Here is an 18,321-nt window from a genome sequence, read left to right on the forward strand (position 1 = left end):
AAGGTAGAAAAATAAGCTGGGTCAAAAAACCATCACTCATATTTTTTTAAAAGTCCAACTGTGAGGCTTCAAAAGAACACACAATGCGCTCCTGAGACAGTAGTAGAGTGGGGACGGGAAGGGCCCCCAAGTGAAGTATGAGCAGCAGCAGCTGCGGCAGGGCTAGGAGGCAATGCACTACGCTGGAGCAGGGACGGTGCTAAGCAGGAGGAAGCTAAGACATTCCGGAACCCCCAGGTGACAAAGCTTCGCAGCCACTCACCTCTGACTGATTCACCAGCAGCTCTGACCATTTCTGCCACAAGGGACACTTATCTCTGTCCTCAAAGGTGGTCTCATTGGATGTCCAGCAACATTGCTCATGGCTGTACCAGAAGGCAGACAGGCAGACCCCCTCTTTCAGGTCCGTCATCCAGTCAACAGCAAGATCAATGACGCCAGCCAAAGTGCCTAGAAGAAGCATCAAAAGCCTCTGAGAGGAGTCCATGCCCAGTACCTAGCTCCGCGGGAGCTCTGCTGCCTCAGTCAAGTACAAAAAGCAGAGGTGTAAGTTCTTATCTCAAGCCACTGGGGCCAATGGACTTTCGGGGTTCCCCCTGGTCCAAGAATGTTCTTAATATATTTCATTTTCTTTAGTTGTACAAAGGAATTGCCATTCCACAGAGCATACAGTGCACCTTGATCAATGTCACCCCTTTCAATATTCTTACCCACCCCTCCCACCTCACTCCTTCCCTCGCTTTTCTTAAGTTTTAGGTTATGTGTTGAAATTTTTCCACTTTACAAAGTAATTTATGTATACAGTGCATCTTGATCTGTGTCATTCCTTCAACATCTTCACTTCACCTTCCACTCACCCCTTCCCTTATTTTTCTCAATTCTGTGGTATACACACTGCATTGAACTCATTTCCCTCACTCATTCTTCTACCCCTCTCCCCTTGCCAATTTTAATTGGGAACATATGCTCTGGAAAACGTATTGCCTCTCAGCAGTGCTGGGGCAGCATCTAAGACATCCCCAGGGACCCCCCCAGGGACCCCCCCCTACACACACACACACACACACACACATACACACACGGACAACAGCAGCCTCCCATCCTAAACAAGAAGGGCTTTCCTACCAAGCAGATACCACCTAAGGAAAGCCTCACATATCAGTAGCTTCTAGGCTATTTAAAACTATGACTAAGGAGCTATGGGTCTTTATGAGTAAACGATCATTTAAAATGCTGATAGATAGATGTAGGATAAAAATAGAAGAAGTTCAGTGGGGCACAAAAGGCTGGCTTGGGTGTCTTTCCAGAATCATCCATTTTCGTCTGTTACACATATTTTCAGGCTCCTTTATATTTCAAACCTAGCTATGTCTTTATTACAGCATCAGTGTGATGTTACCACCCAAAAAACTCACATCAATGCTCTTCCTCCTCTGAGGAGGAAGAATAACAGTTCTTCTCATTAATCTTGCTTCCTGGTCCCTTGTTTCCAAGCAACTACTGCCTTTTCTCCTTTTCTCACCTCCGTCCCACCCAGTTCATTCCCTTAGTCCACCAAGAGAATCTATAGCCCGTGTACCACTTCCATCTTCTAGAACAGACTCTACAAATTACAGCCCAGCAACCAAATTGAATCCACTGCCTCTGTTTGTAAATTTTTATTTGATTCCATACTGGCTATAGCTCCTTTCATGCTATAGTGGCAGAATTGCATTGTTGCAGTAGGAACAAATAAACACTTCCACAAAGTTGCAAGTATTTATTCACTGGTCTTTTACACCAAAAGTTAGCCAACCCCAGTTTTAGAAGTCTACATCATTTGACACTGCTGACCACCCCATCCTCCTAGAAACACTTCTTCCCATGGCTTCCACATCATTTAACTCTCCTGTTTCCCTGTCTCCCACAATAATCCCGATTCCTCTATTTAGCTTCTAAAATATGTCATTTCCTCAGAGTGTCACTGTAAACCTTTTTTCCCTTTCATTCCAAGCTCTCACCATAGCAACCCTAATCATATACTTTTACTTGCTACCAGGCTATAAATATACATCTAGGTTGGCCACCCACCTCCAATGTCCATGGCAGACCTTACCAATCAATTGTGACACACTATTGAATTCACCTTCATAAGCTTTTTACCATGCCTATGACAGACTCCACGAATTAATCAGGACCTGCTCTTATAGACTCACTCTTAACAACCTTTTAAAATAAAACTCCAAGCAGTCAAACCCAAAGAACAGGAATCACTGAAGTACATGCGTCTAATTGCCACTTGTATCTACTGGCTGTCTCTACAAAAATTCACATTGCCCATGCTGAAGTCAAGTATCTCGCTCTCAGCCTCAGCTCTGTTCCCAGCTGGGAGAAGGACTCTATCTAGGGAGTTGTGCCAGCTGGAAACCAGGGTAAAGAGCCTGTTTCCAAGCAATCACTACATCCTTGCCATTCTACCTCTGAAGTTCCTCTTGAGTCACTTCCTTGGCCTCAGTTGCCATTCAGACCAGCCTTTTGGGGATGGTTTCTGGATGACTGCGACCAGAGACTCTTCTCTGGTCTCCCTGCCCCAGTATTGCCCATTGAATGGGTACTCTACACTGTGGTTAGACAGGCTTTCAAAAATACCATGAGTCAGGCACTAGTAGCTCACACTTGTAATCCTAGCTACTCAGGAGGCTGATATCTGAGGATCATGGTTCAAAACCAGCTCAGGCAGGAAAAATCTATGAGACTCTCATCTCCAATTAACCACCAAAAAGCTGGACGTGAAGCTGTGGCTGAAATGGAAGAGCACTTGCCTTAAGCACAAAAGCTCAGGGACACCATCCAGGCCCTAAGTTCAAGCCCAAGAACTAGCACACACACACAAAAAGCAATGACACGTCCCATTTCCTTCAGGAAACCCTGCCCAAATGTCCCATTGTTCTTGGGAAAATGCCTGAATCTTCAACAGGTCCCTGATGATAACCCTAAACCACATATCTCTCCAGTCTTGGTTTTTCTAGCACTAACTCCTCATATTGCTCTCTCCATGTTTGTAGAATGAGACAGCCTCTCCTCTCTGTACTATGTCAGTAAGTACTACCTTTCCCCCACTGGACAATCTCCTATTTATCTTCTAGATCTTAGCATTAAATGGCCTCCTGAATGTAGTTATAAATGTAGTTATAGTAACACCAAGCAATTCCACTCCTGGACATATACCCAAGAGAAATGAAAGTCTGCATCCATACAAAAACATCTATGCAAATGGTCACACCTGCATTGTTCAAAATAGCCCCAAACTATCAGGGGGCAGGTGAATAAATAGGGAAAATATGGCCCCATCTTTACAGTATCATATTTGGAAACGAAATGAAAAAGCTGAGTGCTGGTGGCTCATATCTAGCTATTCCAGAGCCTGAGATCTAGAAGGTCATGATTCAAAGCCAGTGCAGACAGAAAAGTCCATGAGACTCCATCTCCAAAACAGTTAGCAAAGGCTGAGCTAGATGCATGGCTCAAGTGACAGAACACTAGCTGAGAAAGTAAGCCAAACAAGCATGTGGCACTGAGTTTAAACCCCACTACTGACAAAAGAAAAGATTAAGATGTGAAATTATTTCTTTTTCTTTTGTTTATCTTCCCTATGTTTTAGCCCTTGTTGTCACTGTATTTGATTTGGGGTATTTCATATATGTTTGCCTGAATCAGGGAAGGGAAGGGGAACATCAAAATGGTGAAACAAAAGGCAAAAGGTGAACCAATATAACAGCAATTCTTATAAGACAATATGTTGTTAACTAACTGGACAACACGGGGGGGGGGGAAGCTGGGGAGGAGGGAAGTGGGGAGAAAAATGAGGGGAGGTAACAAGTTTGACAAGAAATGTACTCACTAATGTACATCACCTTGATAATATTTTTTTAAGAAAAGGAATATGAATGAAATGCCCCTATGCACAGGGATGAACTTTGAAAAATTATGCTAGGAGAAAGAAATCAGTCACAAACGACCACATGGTGTATGATTCCATTTCCAGAAAATATCCAAACCAGGCAGATGTACAGAGACAGAAAACAGAAGAGGGGTGGCTCAGGGCCCCGAGGGGAGGGAGGCTGGGGCAGGAGCAGAGTCTTTTATGCCAACATTGATTATGGTGATGGCAGAACAACTCTGTGAAAACACTAAAAACCAATAAACTGTACATTTTGAATGAATTACTTGTATGTCATGTGAATTATATGTCAATAAATCCATTACATACAGTCATAACATACAGCAAGGGTGGGAGGGAGATAGGCTCAGAGAGAGGAAAATGTGATTTTAGAGAAGTGGTCACAGAAAGCTTCAAGTGGAAAATGATATTTGAACGAAGATCTAAAAGTGGTGGAGGACTCCTGAAGATATTCAAGAATGAGACTCAATGATCACCTCAAGTCCATAAGTTTTCATTCATTCATAATCACATTATTCCACACTCATAAAGTTCCTTGTGGATTTGAGGCCTCTGCTTTGTTCTATGGTGCAGCAGCGACACCTGGTGGTAACTTCTGATAAATCCCTTGCTGAGGAGTTGTAAGGTTACTCTATCAGAGTCCAAACAAAATGGTCATGGTGCCACTGAGCAGGCAGTGGGTACAACGCTGGAATCCTCTCTACCAGTGAGGCCAGTGAGGGAAGGGCACAGCTCACTGGATTTCCCTCCAAGATGCACCCAGATTCAAAGACCCCTTAGGCCTCCTGTCTCTACTGTTCTGTACTTGTCTGCTGGAGAGTCGAGAGTCCAGGGGTCCAGAGAAGGGGACAGGGCTACTTTCTCAGAATTGCACATGAGGATCATGGAGGGAGAAGGGACGTGGTACTTCCTCAAAACCAGTGTCCTCTCTAGAGAGACTTTAGCTGAAGGCTGGGCCGCAGCAGACTTTTAGTTGTCTAGATGAGTCCTCCTGAATGAACTGATGGATTTCACTTCTAGTGAAACAGCTGGTCAGAATCAATTGTGCTCCAAACAGTCAAAAGGGGCCCCTAGATTAGGCAATAAATATAAGCTATACTATTTACCCTAGCAGGATGCCAGAATGATCTATTCCAAGTTTCTTCATGTCCTCTATTTAGGTCTCCTTCCTAAGAGCCAAGAGTAATGATAAACTGTAAGGTTTAAAAATCCCTCCTACACAAATGCAGCAAAATCCACAGCAAACTCCCACCATGTGCACATGTTGAAGATCTTCCAAGAAGAAGCCAGGCAAAATTAGTGGCCAAACAACTGGATCCACCGAGCCCAGTTCCCTTCTCTGTTGGCTGCCATGATATACTGGGGAATGCTACCGGGACAGAAAGGAGAAAATGAGAAATGGGCAGGCAGCCGTGGTGATTAGTAGAAAAGGACCTTCTTTATGGGGGGAGCAGGGAAGGAAGAAGGTTTACACAAAAAAAGAAGGTTCTACGCTGGCCTAGAACTCATGATCTTCTGGTCTCTGCCTCCTGCATATGGAAATTGTAGGTGTGCACAACCATGCCCAGCTCCATTTTTTATTCTTAGACATTAACCTTCATAGCCTCAGGGAAAAAAAAAACATGAAAAGTTGGTACATTTGGTTTTAAAGGGACAAGTTTGCCCTCTAAGTAGCCATTCATTTTATTCTGGAAACATCGACTGCTCACAAGATGGCACTGACATTATAAAAACAAAGGATGTGGAGTCGCTGAGATTTGCAGTGTAAGGGCTGGAGATTGTTCTCCTGAGTGTTGGATATTATTTTGGGTTTTGTAAGATGCCCAGTTTTTTTTTCAAGAATGCTGAATAAGTTGTAAATGCCAATCACATGTGATACCTGATGATTGGACATCAAAACTTTTCCATATCTGTTGCTCCCTACATAAACAATTAGAATAAAATATAAAACGTGTGCTTTTCATAAAACCCAGTGTGGTAAAAAGTTGTGTGTAGCAGGCCAGCCAGTGTTGTAGTCACAGCTCTCAGGAAGACAGAACTGGAGTTTCTGCCTTGGCCTTGATGATAGATTTTAGGCTGAATATTGGTCATGTCACTTGCTCTTAGATACTTCAAGTCATAAATCGCTTGCAGAGAGGTAAAAGAGAAACACTTCATAATCACAGTGTCCTCTGGGACAGTTGGCATTCGGAGGCGGCGGCCCAGGGCTCTCCACTTACCAGCCAGCAGCCCAATCAACAGCATCACCACCCATCCCGACCAAGCGTCCAGCAAACTCTTGATGAACTCCCAGACGGACTCCTTGCTCTTGCTGGTTATCTGGAAATGAAGCAGACACAGCATATTTTCCAAGTCAAGCTTCTTCTCATGAAACAATTTCCTCAGGAAACAAGACTGATTGAGAAAAATGAACATAATGAAGCAACTGCATTCCCAGTTACATTATTCTTTCAGTAATGCCCCACAACGATAAAATGGGTTTTCAAGTTCACAGAGCTCCTAAAAGATACCATCATTGTCTCCAAAGAATTAGAGCACTGGAAAATTCATGTAATTTAAAAAACATAGTAAGTATGATTTGATTATTTAAAATCCATTCTGAAGGGAAACATTGGTCCGTAGCACTAGTTTGAATATGAGTGACTATTTTAACTTGCTCAATAACAGTCTGCTCACTGAAAAACCTATTCAATACATTGCATTCCTTAGTTTTGTTTTCAAGATTACATTTTAATAGCAAGAACATTGACTCTAATAGCGTGGCATTACCAAGAAGATAGATGCATGCTAGCAAAAGCCTCATCCTTACCACTTCCCCCGCACCCCGAGAGAGATGGCGGCAAATGTTCCCGGCAAAGGCCAAAGTTAGGCTAAGGCTGAACTCAGCCTGAAAAATTAATTAAGAATAGAAAGGGCCAGGGCCATGGTTCAAGTGGCAGAGAGCCTCTGTAGCAAGCATGAGTTCAAACTTCAAGACTAACCCCCCCCCCAAAAAAAAATTAATATGGAAAGGAATAAGGATGGTTGAGTTCTGATCAAACTTCATTTCCCACATGAGAGCCACTGCTTTCTGCCCTGCTCTGGAGTGAAGCTTTCCCTTTCCAACATGTTCCTCTATGTTGGAGTCAAGTAGTTCGCTTCCTTTCTCACCAACTGTCATGAAATAACACGGCAGTCACTCTCCAATCACTCTGCACCCTCTTCTGATGTAACTGTTTCTGGGGTCACTGACAGTTTCCACCTTGTTGGGCCGCTCCCACTTTCTCTCTCTCAGGAGGCCTTGTAAGCAGCGCCCACTCCCTGGCCATTCCCTCCTCCTCTCACCCCAGACCACTTGGGCCCCTCCTTCAGCCCTCCCGGCTTCCTCTAAGCCTCTGGCTCTGGCTTCCCTCCCACCTCACCTGCACCTAGGAAATCTGGATCTGCACAGGGCCTGACTGTTTCCTGTTTCTGTCTCTATGTCCCCGGGCTACCCAGGCCATTGCTAAAGCTTCAGCATCCCCCCAGCCCTGACTGTGTCTTTGAACTGTAGAGATCTCTCCACCTGCTACCGTCGGACCCAGTGCATGTCGGGTAGATGGCTGGAGTGACAGCATGGGATGTGCAGAAGTCCCCAGTCTCCTTCCACAAGGCACCACTTGCTTTTGTCAACAAAGGCACCACCCAGGGCCAGCTGCAGCCTGTTGTCCCTTGAGCTTCCTCCACTCCAGACCCCAATTCCTCCTACAAGGCCTGCCAATGGTCCCTCAGGACACTGCTTGACCCCCTTTCTTCATCATCCTTCCTGGCTTCCAGGAGACTGCCTTCTTTCTTTTCCTGAATGAACCTCCCAGCTTCCTGTTTCCTTCACAAAGCATCCTTGCTGTATTTATTCAGTGACCTTCAACACAAAATACACACTGGTCTCCAGAGCCTACGTGCTCTTTTCCAACTCAGCCCAGCTTACCACACTTCCAGACCCATCTCCACCCATCAGAGCCTACATTCCTTGAATTGCCCAAATAGACTGCGTTCTCCTCTGTCTGAACAGCAAAGTCCTTATCATCATCCAGGACTCAGCTGAAATGTCACCCTGTCTGAAAATCCCTCTGCCTTCTGAACAACCCCGTGGCACTTGGCACAAAACTTTACCATGGCCCGGTCCAATATACACTGATTACTAACCAAATGCCAGGCATTTTCATACATACACAACCACATTTGCTCTTCAGGCATCATTATTTCCATCCTCATTGGGGGGAAAAAAGAGCCCAGAAGTTGCCCAGCCCCTATTCTGGAAAATCCTCTTTGCCTCTCCACCACACTCCCTCAGTATGATCCAAATCCCACCCAAAGCACCTGCTATTGCAATGTTCTAGCTCTGTCTCTGCCTCTCCCACCAGCCCCTCTCCTGTCTCCAACCTCACGCAGTATATACCACGTGAGCCTCGGCCCCAGTTCCATAAGCCACGGATAAAATATAGCATGGCCGTTATCAAGATTCTCCTTCAATGAGGCCTTGCAGGGTGCCACCTACCTTTCTGTGTCTGTCGGTGTCCCGTGACTTTTCCCTCAGCCAGTCAATGGTATGGAAGTCTTCATAGGTTCCCACATCAGGGAAGGGTTCATCGAGGAAATCCATCAGGTTTCCAGAGCCACTCATGACCCCTGCATTGACCATGCTAGTTAATCCTACAAGAGACAAAGAATGGTTTAAAATATCCCACAGGGCTGGAGGCACAGCACAGTGACAGCACTGGCCTAGCATGCACAAGCTCCCAGGTCGTAGCCCCAGCTCCACTAGAAAAAGCCATAAGCAGGACTACTAAACAAAATGACCCACAGGCTCCATTCTCTCATATAAGGAAAGCTCAGTTCATAGGGCTGCATGAACTCCTGATACACACAATATTCTAGATTAATCTCCAGAGAATGATACAAAGTAAAAAAAAAAGTCAATCTCAAGAAGTTGATCTATAATATACTTGCATTTTGGGTACCATTCCTGAAATGACCAAATGACATAAATGGCAAACAGGTGTTAGAAAAAGAGTAATAGGCCGAGCCCTGGTGGTTCACACCTGTAATCCTAACTAGTCAGGAGGCAGAAATCTGAGGACCCTGGTTCAAAGCCAACCCAGGCAGGGAAGTCCATGAGACTTTTATCTCCAATGCACCACCAGAAAACAAGAAGTGGTGCTTGGCTCAAAGTGGTAGAGCACTAGCCTTGAGCAGAAATGCTCAGTGGCAGCACCTAGGCCCCAAGTTCAAGACCCATGACCACCAACAACAATAACAAAAAAGAGGGCAACTGTAGGCACAGGTACAAATGGGCAACAATGATGAATGCATCTGATGATGAATTATCCTGTGCCACAGTACTATCAATATTAATATTCTCATTTTAATATTGTATAGTAGTAATTCAAGATATTTGCATTGGGGGCCAATGAAGTCAATTTCTCCATACTGTATCTTAGAATTGCATATGAATCTACAATTACTTCCAAATTAAAAACTTAAGCCAGGGGCTGGGGATATGGCCTAGTGGCAAGAGTGCTTGCCTCGTATACATGAGGCCCTGGGTTCAATTCCCCAGCACCACGTATACAGAAAATGGCCAGAAGTGGCGCTGTGGCTCAAGTGGCAGAGTGCTGGCCTTGAGCAAAGAGAGGCCAGGGACAGTGCTCAGGCCCGGAGTCCAAGGCCTAGGACTGGCCAAAAAAAAAAAAAACTTAAGCTAGATGCTGACAGCTCATGGCTATAATCTTAGCTATTCAGGAGGCTGAGATCTAAGGATTAGGATTTGAAGCCAACCTGGGCAAGAAAGTCTGTGAGATTCATATCTCCACTAAACTATCAAAAAAGCCAGAAGTAGAACTGTAGCTCAAGTGGTAGAGCTCTAGCCTTAAGCAAAAGAAGCTCAGGGATAGCACTCAGGCTCTGAGTTCAAGCCTCAGGACTGGCACGCACACACGCACACGCACACACACACACACACACACACACACACACACACACACACACCCCTAAAAACTTAGTTTTACAAAAACTCCTTTCAGCATTGGCATCTCTGCTGTGATTTAATATATACACAGCCAAAGCTTTCTATTTGTCATAGTTGTATTCTAGGAAGCCATCTTGAACACAAAATTAGAAAACACTAACCAACTGCTCCTAAGAAAATCTAGGCTTACGTTTCTGTAAGCCTCTGGTCATGTTATTTGTCAGTCTATAGATCCATAGCCTTGTTTTCTGTGTGCTTCTGTATAAAGACACCTTGTCTGATACAGATTGTTCACCACTAGTGCTGAACCAGCCAACTACACTGCTGCTCTTGCTTGAATGCAGTTTCTCTAACACACATGTTTTCTCTGGGAGGCACACCACAATCTTCTGGCCACAGCAGTGCTGACAGCACTGCAGCACTGTATTGGGAGACCATTTTAAAGAGCAAAACCAGAAACCAAAAAGTACAAAACAAGTGAAAAGCATGGCATTGAAGAGGCACAAAAAAGGACATGCGTTGACAGCCTGAGAGGAAATGCAAAGACAAAGGGTCACCTTCTCCAACCCCAGCTGAGCGTGTGCTTCTGGCAACTTAAAACTCTTTGCCACCCTGTACATGCACATGTCTGTAAATATCTGTGAAAGCACCCCACAGATTGATTTTGAGGGGCTATCGTTCAAGTCCTGAATGTTACTAAAACACCATGTACTTCCAGCATGATCCTCAGGGTGGTGTTATTGGGAGATAGTGAGACCTTTAAGAGGTGGAGCCTAAGAGGAGGTCCTTAGGTGACTAGGGGTGTGTCTCCAAGGTGAATTGTAGGAGCTCCATCTCCTTCTCCCACCCTTGTTCCTGCCACCAAGTGCTGCCTTGCCACAGGTCCAAAGAGGCCAATTTAGCACAGACCAGAGCCTCCATTACCCAGTCAAAATAACCCTTTTGTTCTTTATAAGCTGATTAGCTTAAGTATTTTCTTACAGTAACACAAAGCTGACTAACACAGAAAGTTACAAATAAATATAACAAATAGCCAATTGAAAACCAGAGTCCACTTCTAAAAGACATCATGTCCTGCAAAAAGAAGACATTGAAAGGGAGAGCTGGAGGAGCAAATAACTCAAAATGAACTGGTCATTGGTGCCCCTGGGAGAGAAAATAGAATATTGTGGTAGGCAGCCTATGCCACTGTCACCACAGACATTGCAAACGTACAGTAAAAATATGGGCAACACTTTAATTCACTAGTGCAACTCTCACTACCTGGCAAGCCACCATATTTTTTTTATTAATTGAACATAAATTTTTTACAAGGTGTTGTGCAAAGAGGGTGCAGTTACATAGTAGGGCAGTGTGTACATTTCTTGTGATATCTTACAACCTGTTTTTGTATCCCTTGTCTAGGTCAGGTAGACATATATGCAATATACAATGTATCAAGAACATATACAGTATTCACAGACTTGGTCTCTACTGTCTCTCCATCTCCCTTTGTTAACAGTCATATATCAGGCAAGCCACCATATTGACACACAAGGAAACCAAGCACCATGCAGAGCTGGCAACACCTAACTCTGGGCAAGAAGCACCAGGTGCAGATGTCATTTTCTAACCTTTCTTAGCAAAATATAGCCACAATGGTTCCTGCTGCCAGGGCAGTAACAACATTGAATGTCCCTTCCTCTGGAAGAGAGTGACACCATTCCTGCAATTCCATTCCCACCATTTGGCTCCTCTTGTTTGGAAAAGAATCACAAAGGAGCCTACTCACCGTCCACATCCCACCACCAACAGAGAGTTAGACTTCCAGACCACACAGGAGCCAATTTGAGATGAAGAAAATGCTTTGCAGCAGGACCAATGCTCACCCCATTTAGCAAGATAAATAAATAAAAATAACAATTATAATAACAACAATAATAATCCACTGTTACAGAGACAAGAGGCTGAAAGACATACTAAATAAACATTACTTTGGCAAAGAGCAGGGAAATTTGAATTACAACATGCAGAACCACAAAAGTGCTGGACTCAATGGTTAAAACATTGAAAGTGGTTATAAAACTATTTGAGTGCATACTTCTCCATTGCTTTATATATTTATATATCTGGAGGACTCAACTACGACCTTAAGAAACTGAATTTTAATCAAATTGAGAAATCACTACAGGCAAAGTGGTGTAATCACCTTACAAGCAATAAAAGGTCTACAGTGATTGATTTATTGACCATCTGTGCAACTCAACTGCTTTCAAACTTTTAAAGTTGGAGTTCCAAGCCATGCCAAGTTGAAAACTATACCTGCTGATGACTACCCAGGGAAGAATCACATTGCATAAGTCAGTAGCAACCAATAACCTAACCAGTAACAGAAAGGAAGGAATAAAATTAGAAAGCAGGGATTTCACTCTCATTTTTACAAACACAAGATGTTCTCTTATGATATGTGACAAAGAAAATCTCTGATGGGAAAAATAAGATGACAGGCTGCTGACCTACAGTGCAGAGCCCAGACAGGTGGACATCTATTACAGAGAAGTTGATACTGCCTGAAATTTACCCAGATCTCTATCTGAGCAACTCTTCCAGGCAATAATGCCTGAAACAGAAAGTCCATCTGGAAGCTTTGATGGAGTAAATCATGGATATGACCATTCTATGTATAATTGGCACACAAAAATAAACATAATCTAACTGACGGCAGTTTGGGTGCTTCCCGGGGGCTCAAAAATAGATGGTATCACTTTTGAATTGGGAGTTAAAAGCTTAGGAGAAGATGCAGACAGAGAGAGACACAGAGAGAGAGGTAAAGTATAGGAAAGGGGCATCTAGGTGAGAAAATGGATGGAACACTCTCTGGGACCTGGAGGGGAGATGCAAATGGAAGAGAAATGGCATCCAGCAGGCATACATGAGGAGGGCATGTCAGTATGGTACAGGAGCATCTGATGTACACACAGAGTCATTTGCATCTGAGAAAGGGGTCCCTGGGTCCCCTCACCTGGTCTAAGTTAGACTACTTCTCCCCAACTAGTGTGATTCTGCTGGTTGAGGGCACTTTGGCTTACAGCCTTAAAGCTATAATTTCAACAAGGATAGCATCTCAGAGCCTGGCTATGAGATATCTACTTGGATGGAATAACTTAGAACAAGGCTCAGTAAACTTCAGTCATGGGCCAAATCAGGCTGCCTGATTTTGTGAATCAACTTTAGTTGGCTCAGCCATGATCACTTGTTTATGTATTGTTTGTGGATATCTTAATGTTACAAAAATAGAATAAAGTAGTTAAGACAAGGACATGGCCCATAAAGACTAAAATGCTTACTATATGGCTCTTTATTTAAAAAAAAAAGTTTGCTAACCCCAGGTCTACGCAGTGAGCTGATTTAAAAAATGGCCCACTATTCTCTATCCCTGCCTGTATCTACCATCTTTTAATTGTGAACTTGCAGCTCCTCTTTATTAATACCTGTAGTGTTTCTCTATTCTTCAATCAGGGTTGGTCTTGTGGCATGTGGAAAAGCCAGCATGTACATACAGAGCCTAGATCCCAAGAAGTAATGGAGCTTTTTCCTCTCAAACCTTATCCGCCTTGAAAAGCAGTCTCAGCTAGAATGCTGAAAAGGTGACAGAACCCACAGCCTTGTGTGCATCGGGCTGGTGAGACCATACCACACCCCATAAGCCACAGACCACAGACGCACAAGTGAGCCAGCACTGGCCCACCCAAACCAGCAGCCAACCTGGTGTGAGAATAATGTATAGTTACAGTAGTATAGTATGTATAAAATCCTGGGCTCAATCTCCAAATCTAAGGAGAAAGGGTGATCATTTTAAGGCCTTGTATTCTTTGAAGGAGTCGCTATTAGCAGCATCATAATAATGGCTAATAGCTAGGATTTACTGGGGCTCTGAGGGAGAGGAAAATGACGACAAAGTCAGCCCTGTGGCAGTGTAGAGCTACCCCAGAGGATAAAACAACAAGATATGACAAAGCCGCCCACAGAGATAGGATGGAATGGAATTTGCCCTAGTCAATGCTGGTGGCATCTTGCCTGATAGTGTCTCTCTGACGCAATCGCTATTTACCTACAAAAGGACTTTGGAAGACTTGCAGGACACCCAGGTCTTTCATCCACTCCCTTAAGGTAAAGAAATACCTGAGCTGGGCGCTGGTGGCTCACATTTGTCATCCTAAGTACTCAGGAGGCTGAGATCTGAGGATTGTGGTTCAAAGCCCAGCCCGGGCACCAATGAACTACCCTTGAGCAAAAGAGCTCAGAGACAGGGCCCAGGCCCTGAGTTTCAAGCCTCACAAGTGACCAAAAAATTCCAACAATTTATACGTTTGGCCCCAGCATGAAGCCCCCAAGAGGCCAGGATCAGTCTTTGACCGGGTGATGAGACCCTGTCCAGTGAAACTCACCTCAATTGGGCCAGAGCCTGAGACAAGTATGTAAGTGTGATAAGCATCAGTGATGCAATTTAGGACTTTGATGCTGAAAGCTACCATCAGAATGGGGATTTATACCATTTAATGGAAACCTACACATTGCAGAGTTGGATGTTTGCAAAAAAAAATGTAATGCATTCTACAAGATAAAAGAAAGCACGAAATCACCCAGATAAGGGCCATGGATAGAGCCAGAAGTATAGTCAAGGCTTAGCCAACTATCGAACACCCCACCCTGGGCTCATCATGGGTCTCAGCATGTCTGAGCAAGAATGTCCCACAGAAAGCCATCCCAATGAATGGTGTCCTCCCTCTTCAGCAGCTTTCCTCTCATCTTCCTGGAAAACCTCTGCTTCACCCACTAGAGCCCTGTCCTGAAGGGGTATTTGTTGCCCCAGAAAGAGGGACATCCTGCTTGGTCATCTGCACAGTTCACAGCAGGATGAGGTTGAGGATATCAGATTTTCAGATGGGTGCTCACCCCAAACTCTCAAAAGCAATTCATGCATTTGTGACCATTTTTGTCCTTAACACATAGAAGAGGTGAGCAGTGGAACCCGAAAGAGAATGACAGATAGCTAATCAAAAGGGTGCCTACAGGTGAGCAAGGGCGCCTCGCAGTAACCCACCAGGAGCCACAGTCCTCGCTCAGGAAGGGCACTGCGCAACTGCAGTGACTTCAAAGACTTTGGTTACTTCCCATCAGGCCAAAGGCAAACAGAGGCCCAGGGAACTGGGAGCAGCGCCGGACAGGATCACAGGGAGAGTCTAGGAAGTCTATCCCTGCTCTTTCAGATGGTATTGGTTTTCTGAGCACTTCAGTGTTGGTAAACAGAAGTAGTGAAGCTAACAGAGCCGCTTCAGCTGCATGCTCCAAACTGCTTTGAGCAGCCTGAACGCAGGGGTGGCTGGGGATTGCTTGGCGCAATACCCAGGCCTTCTGTCTGAAAGGACAGGTCTCAAGATGACCGCCTCCTTGCACATGCTCTCTGCTGCTTGCTTACATGCAGATAACTTAAAGGTTAAAATGAGTCCTGGACTGCCAGGTACAGGTGGCTCATGCTTGCCATCCTAGCTACTCAGGAGGTTGAGATCTGAGGATTGTGGTTCAAAGCCAGCCTAGGTAGGAGCATCCATGAGCCTCTTATCTCCAATGAACCAACAAAATAGCTGGAAGTGGAGCTCTGGCTCAAGTGGTAGAATACACACACGCACACACACACACACACACGCACACACACGCGCACACACACGCGCACACACACACACACACACACACACACACACACACACCAAGGACATCACCCAGGCCCTGAGTTCAAGCCCCAGGATAGCACACACACACAAAATTAATCCTGTACTAATTGCCATTTTGCCTTTCCCCAAGCAACCACTTACATATTTTCTATCTGTGCTTTTGCCTATTCTGTACATTTCCCATAAAAGAAATCATGAAAAATGTGCCCTTTAGTTTCTAGCTTCTTTCACTGAGCATCATGTTCCCAAGATTCTTCCATGGCGGGGCATGCACCAGTGCTTTCTTTCCTTTTTACGGCCATCTGGTATTCCATTGCTGCAGTATATATATCACAGGTTGCTTATCCATCCAACATATGAGTTGTCTCTACTTTTTGGCTGTTATGAGAAATACTTCTGAACATCTGTGTGAAGTCTTTGTGTGACACATATTTTCATTTATCTCAGTACATACTTATAAGCAAATTTTCTGTATCAGAAGAAATTCAATGTTTAGTCTTCTGAGGAGCTGCCATACTGGAATCACTTCCTTTCCCTCCTCCCCTTTCCTTCCCCTTCCTCCCCTTGCCTTCCCTCCACTTCATTCCTTTCTCTTCCTTCCCCTTCCTTCCCCTCTCTTCTACTCCCCTCCTCTTTTCTCCCCTTCTCTCCCTTCCCTTTCCCTCTCCTTCCTTTCTTCTTTCCTTTTTCTTTATCTCTTCTTTTCTTTTTGGTGCTGGAGGTTAAAACCAGGACCTCACACATGCTAAGCACGTGTTCTACTACTGAGCCACATCCCTAGCCTCTGAATCCTCTTTTTTGGAGTGAGGCAGCTGTGAGATATAAACTAAGAGCCTTCAACTTGTTAAGCAGGTGCTCTACCACTAGAGCTATACACCTGCCCTTTTTGCTTTAGTGATTTTTCAGATAGAGTCTCTCTTTTACCCTGGATTACCCTCAGACCACAATCCCTTTAACTCTACTTCCCAAGTAACTGAAACCATGACCTGCCTGAAATCACTTTTCTTAAGGGTTGTTGTTTTTTTCTGTCAATTGTGGGACGTGAACTCAGTGTCTGGGTGCTGTCCCTGAGCTTTTTCACTCAAGCCTAGGGCTCTACCACTTTGAGCCACAGCTCCACTTCTGTGGTTTTGTTCCTAGTGGTTAATTGGAGATAAGAATCTCTTGGACTTTCCTACCTAGGATGGCTTTGAACCTCCATCCTCAGATCTCAGCCTCCTGAGTAGCTAGGATGTCAGGTATGAGCCACTGGTAACCAGTTTTGAGTAAGCTTTTTTACTGAAGTAAATGTTTATCCATAAAAAAACAAAAGTTACAAGAGTACAGCTCCACAAATGTCACATAGGAAACTCATACCCGTAACTAGCACCCAGGTGGAAGAAGCGAATGTGATCAGCCTTCAAAAATTTCCTCTTGCTAGGCACCAGTGGCTCATGCCTGTCATCCTAGCTACTCAAGAGGCTGAGATCTGAGGATCATGGTTCGAAGCCAGCCCAGGCAGAAAAGTTGCCAAGAGATTCTTATCTCTAATTAACCCCTCAAAAACAGGAAGTACAGCTGTGGCTCAAAGCACTAGGGTGCAAAAGGGCTCAGGGATAGCGCCCAGACCCTGAGTTCAAGCCCCACAATGGACATATGCATAAGTTTCCTCTTGGCCCTCTGAGCCCTCAGACTGCCTGCCACTAAGGGCCCATGCCATCCAGATGTTCACACCACACTCTTGCTTGTCTCTCCATATTTTATGTTGTTGGTGTCTTCTGCCTTATAACAAGGGTTGGCAATGTTTTCTATTAATGGTCAGAGAGTAAATATTTGAAGCTCTGTGAGACATGTCACCTCTGCCAGGTCTTCTCAACTCTGTATTGTCATTCAAAAGTAGCCAGAGACTGTACACAAGTTGACAGCTGAGGCTGTCTCAATAAAACTGCATTCATGGATACTGAAATGCAAAGTTCACATGTCAAAAATTACGATGTTTTGTAAGTTTTTCAACCATATAACAACATAAAAGACATCAGGTACTGGGGTTTCATACCTGCACCCACTCAGGAGACTGAGAATTGAGGATTGAAGTTCTAGGCCACCCTGGACAAGAAAGTCTGTGAGACACTTATCTCCAATTAACTACACAAACCAACAAAAACAAAAACAAAAACAGATAGAAGTGGAGCTGTGGTCCAAGTGCTAAAGTGTTAGCTTTGAGCAAAAAAGCTCAAGGACAGTGTCCAAGCCCTAAGTTGAAGCTCCAGGATTGGCACAAGTATATGATAAACCATAAAAAAGCAGGTGGTGGGCTGGATTGGTCCATGAGCTTTGCTAATTCCGGTTCTATTTTATTTGACTCCAGGAATAAGTCCAATATATTTCTCCCTTCTACTATGGGTGGATATTTGGGTAGCTTCCCATTTGGAGCCATTATTTAGCAGGCTGCCATCATTTTTTTTACCTACTCATAACATGTTGTGACCTTCCTCTGATCCCCTTGTCTACGTGCCCAGTAGTGGCCAGGTGCCACAGGAACCTGAGAACTTTTATATCAATGTTCCTCTCCTGCATCAGGCCATGCCATACTCTTTGCCAACTTAGCTAACTCCTAGATGACTTGGACAGAGACAACAGAAAGTCAAACTTCATGTTCAAAGGTTAAAACTTCCAATCCACAAGGAAGGCTTGCCATCCCAGGA

General features: G+C 44.4%; 1 protein-coding gene across 1 annotated transcript in view; it reads right to left on the minus strand.

The window, feature by feature from the left end:
* The window catches only part of Clcn4 (chloride voltage-gated channel 4), a 66,140-nt gene that overhangs the window by 33,976 nt on the left and 13,843 nt on the right, over positions 1-18,321 (minus strand). Inside the window, exons 2-4 of the mRNA XM_048335674.1 lie at positions 8,457-8,611; positions 6,160-6,259; positions 263-450 (exon numbers count right to left, since the gene is read on the minus strand). Of these exons, the coding sequence (XP_048191631.1) occupies positions 263-450; positions 6,160-6,259; positions 8,457-8,600 (432 nt within the window). The 5' untranslated portion in view covers positions 8,601-8,611. The remainder of the gene's footprint in view (positions 1-262; positions 451-6,159; positions 6,260-8,456; positions 8,612-18,321) is intronic.

This window comes from Perognathus longimembris, chromosome 28, assembly GCF_023159225.1.
Source record: "Perognathus longimembris pacificus isolate PPM17 chromosome 28, ASM2315922v1, whole genome shotgun sequence".
Lineage (NCBI taxonomy): Eukaryota > Metazoa > Chordata > Mammalia > Rodentia > Heteromyidae > Perognathus > Perognathus longimembris.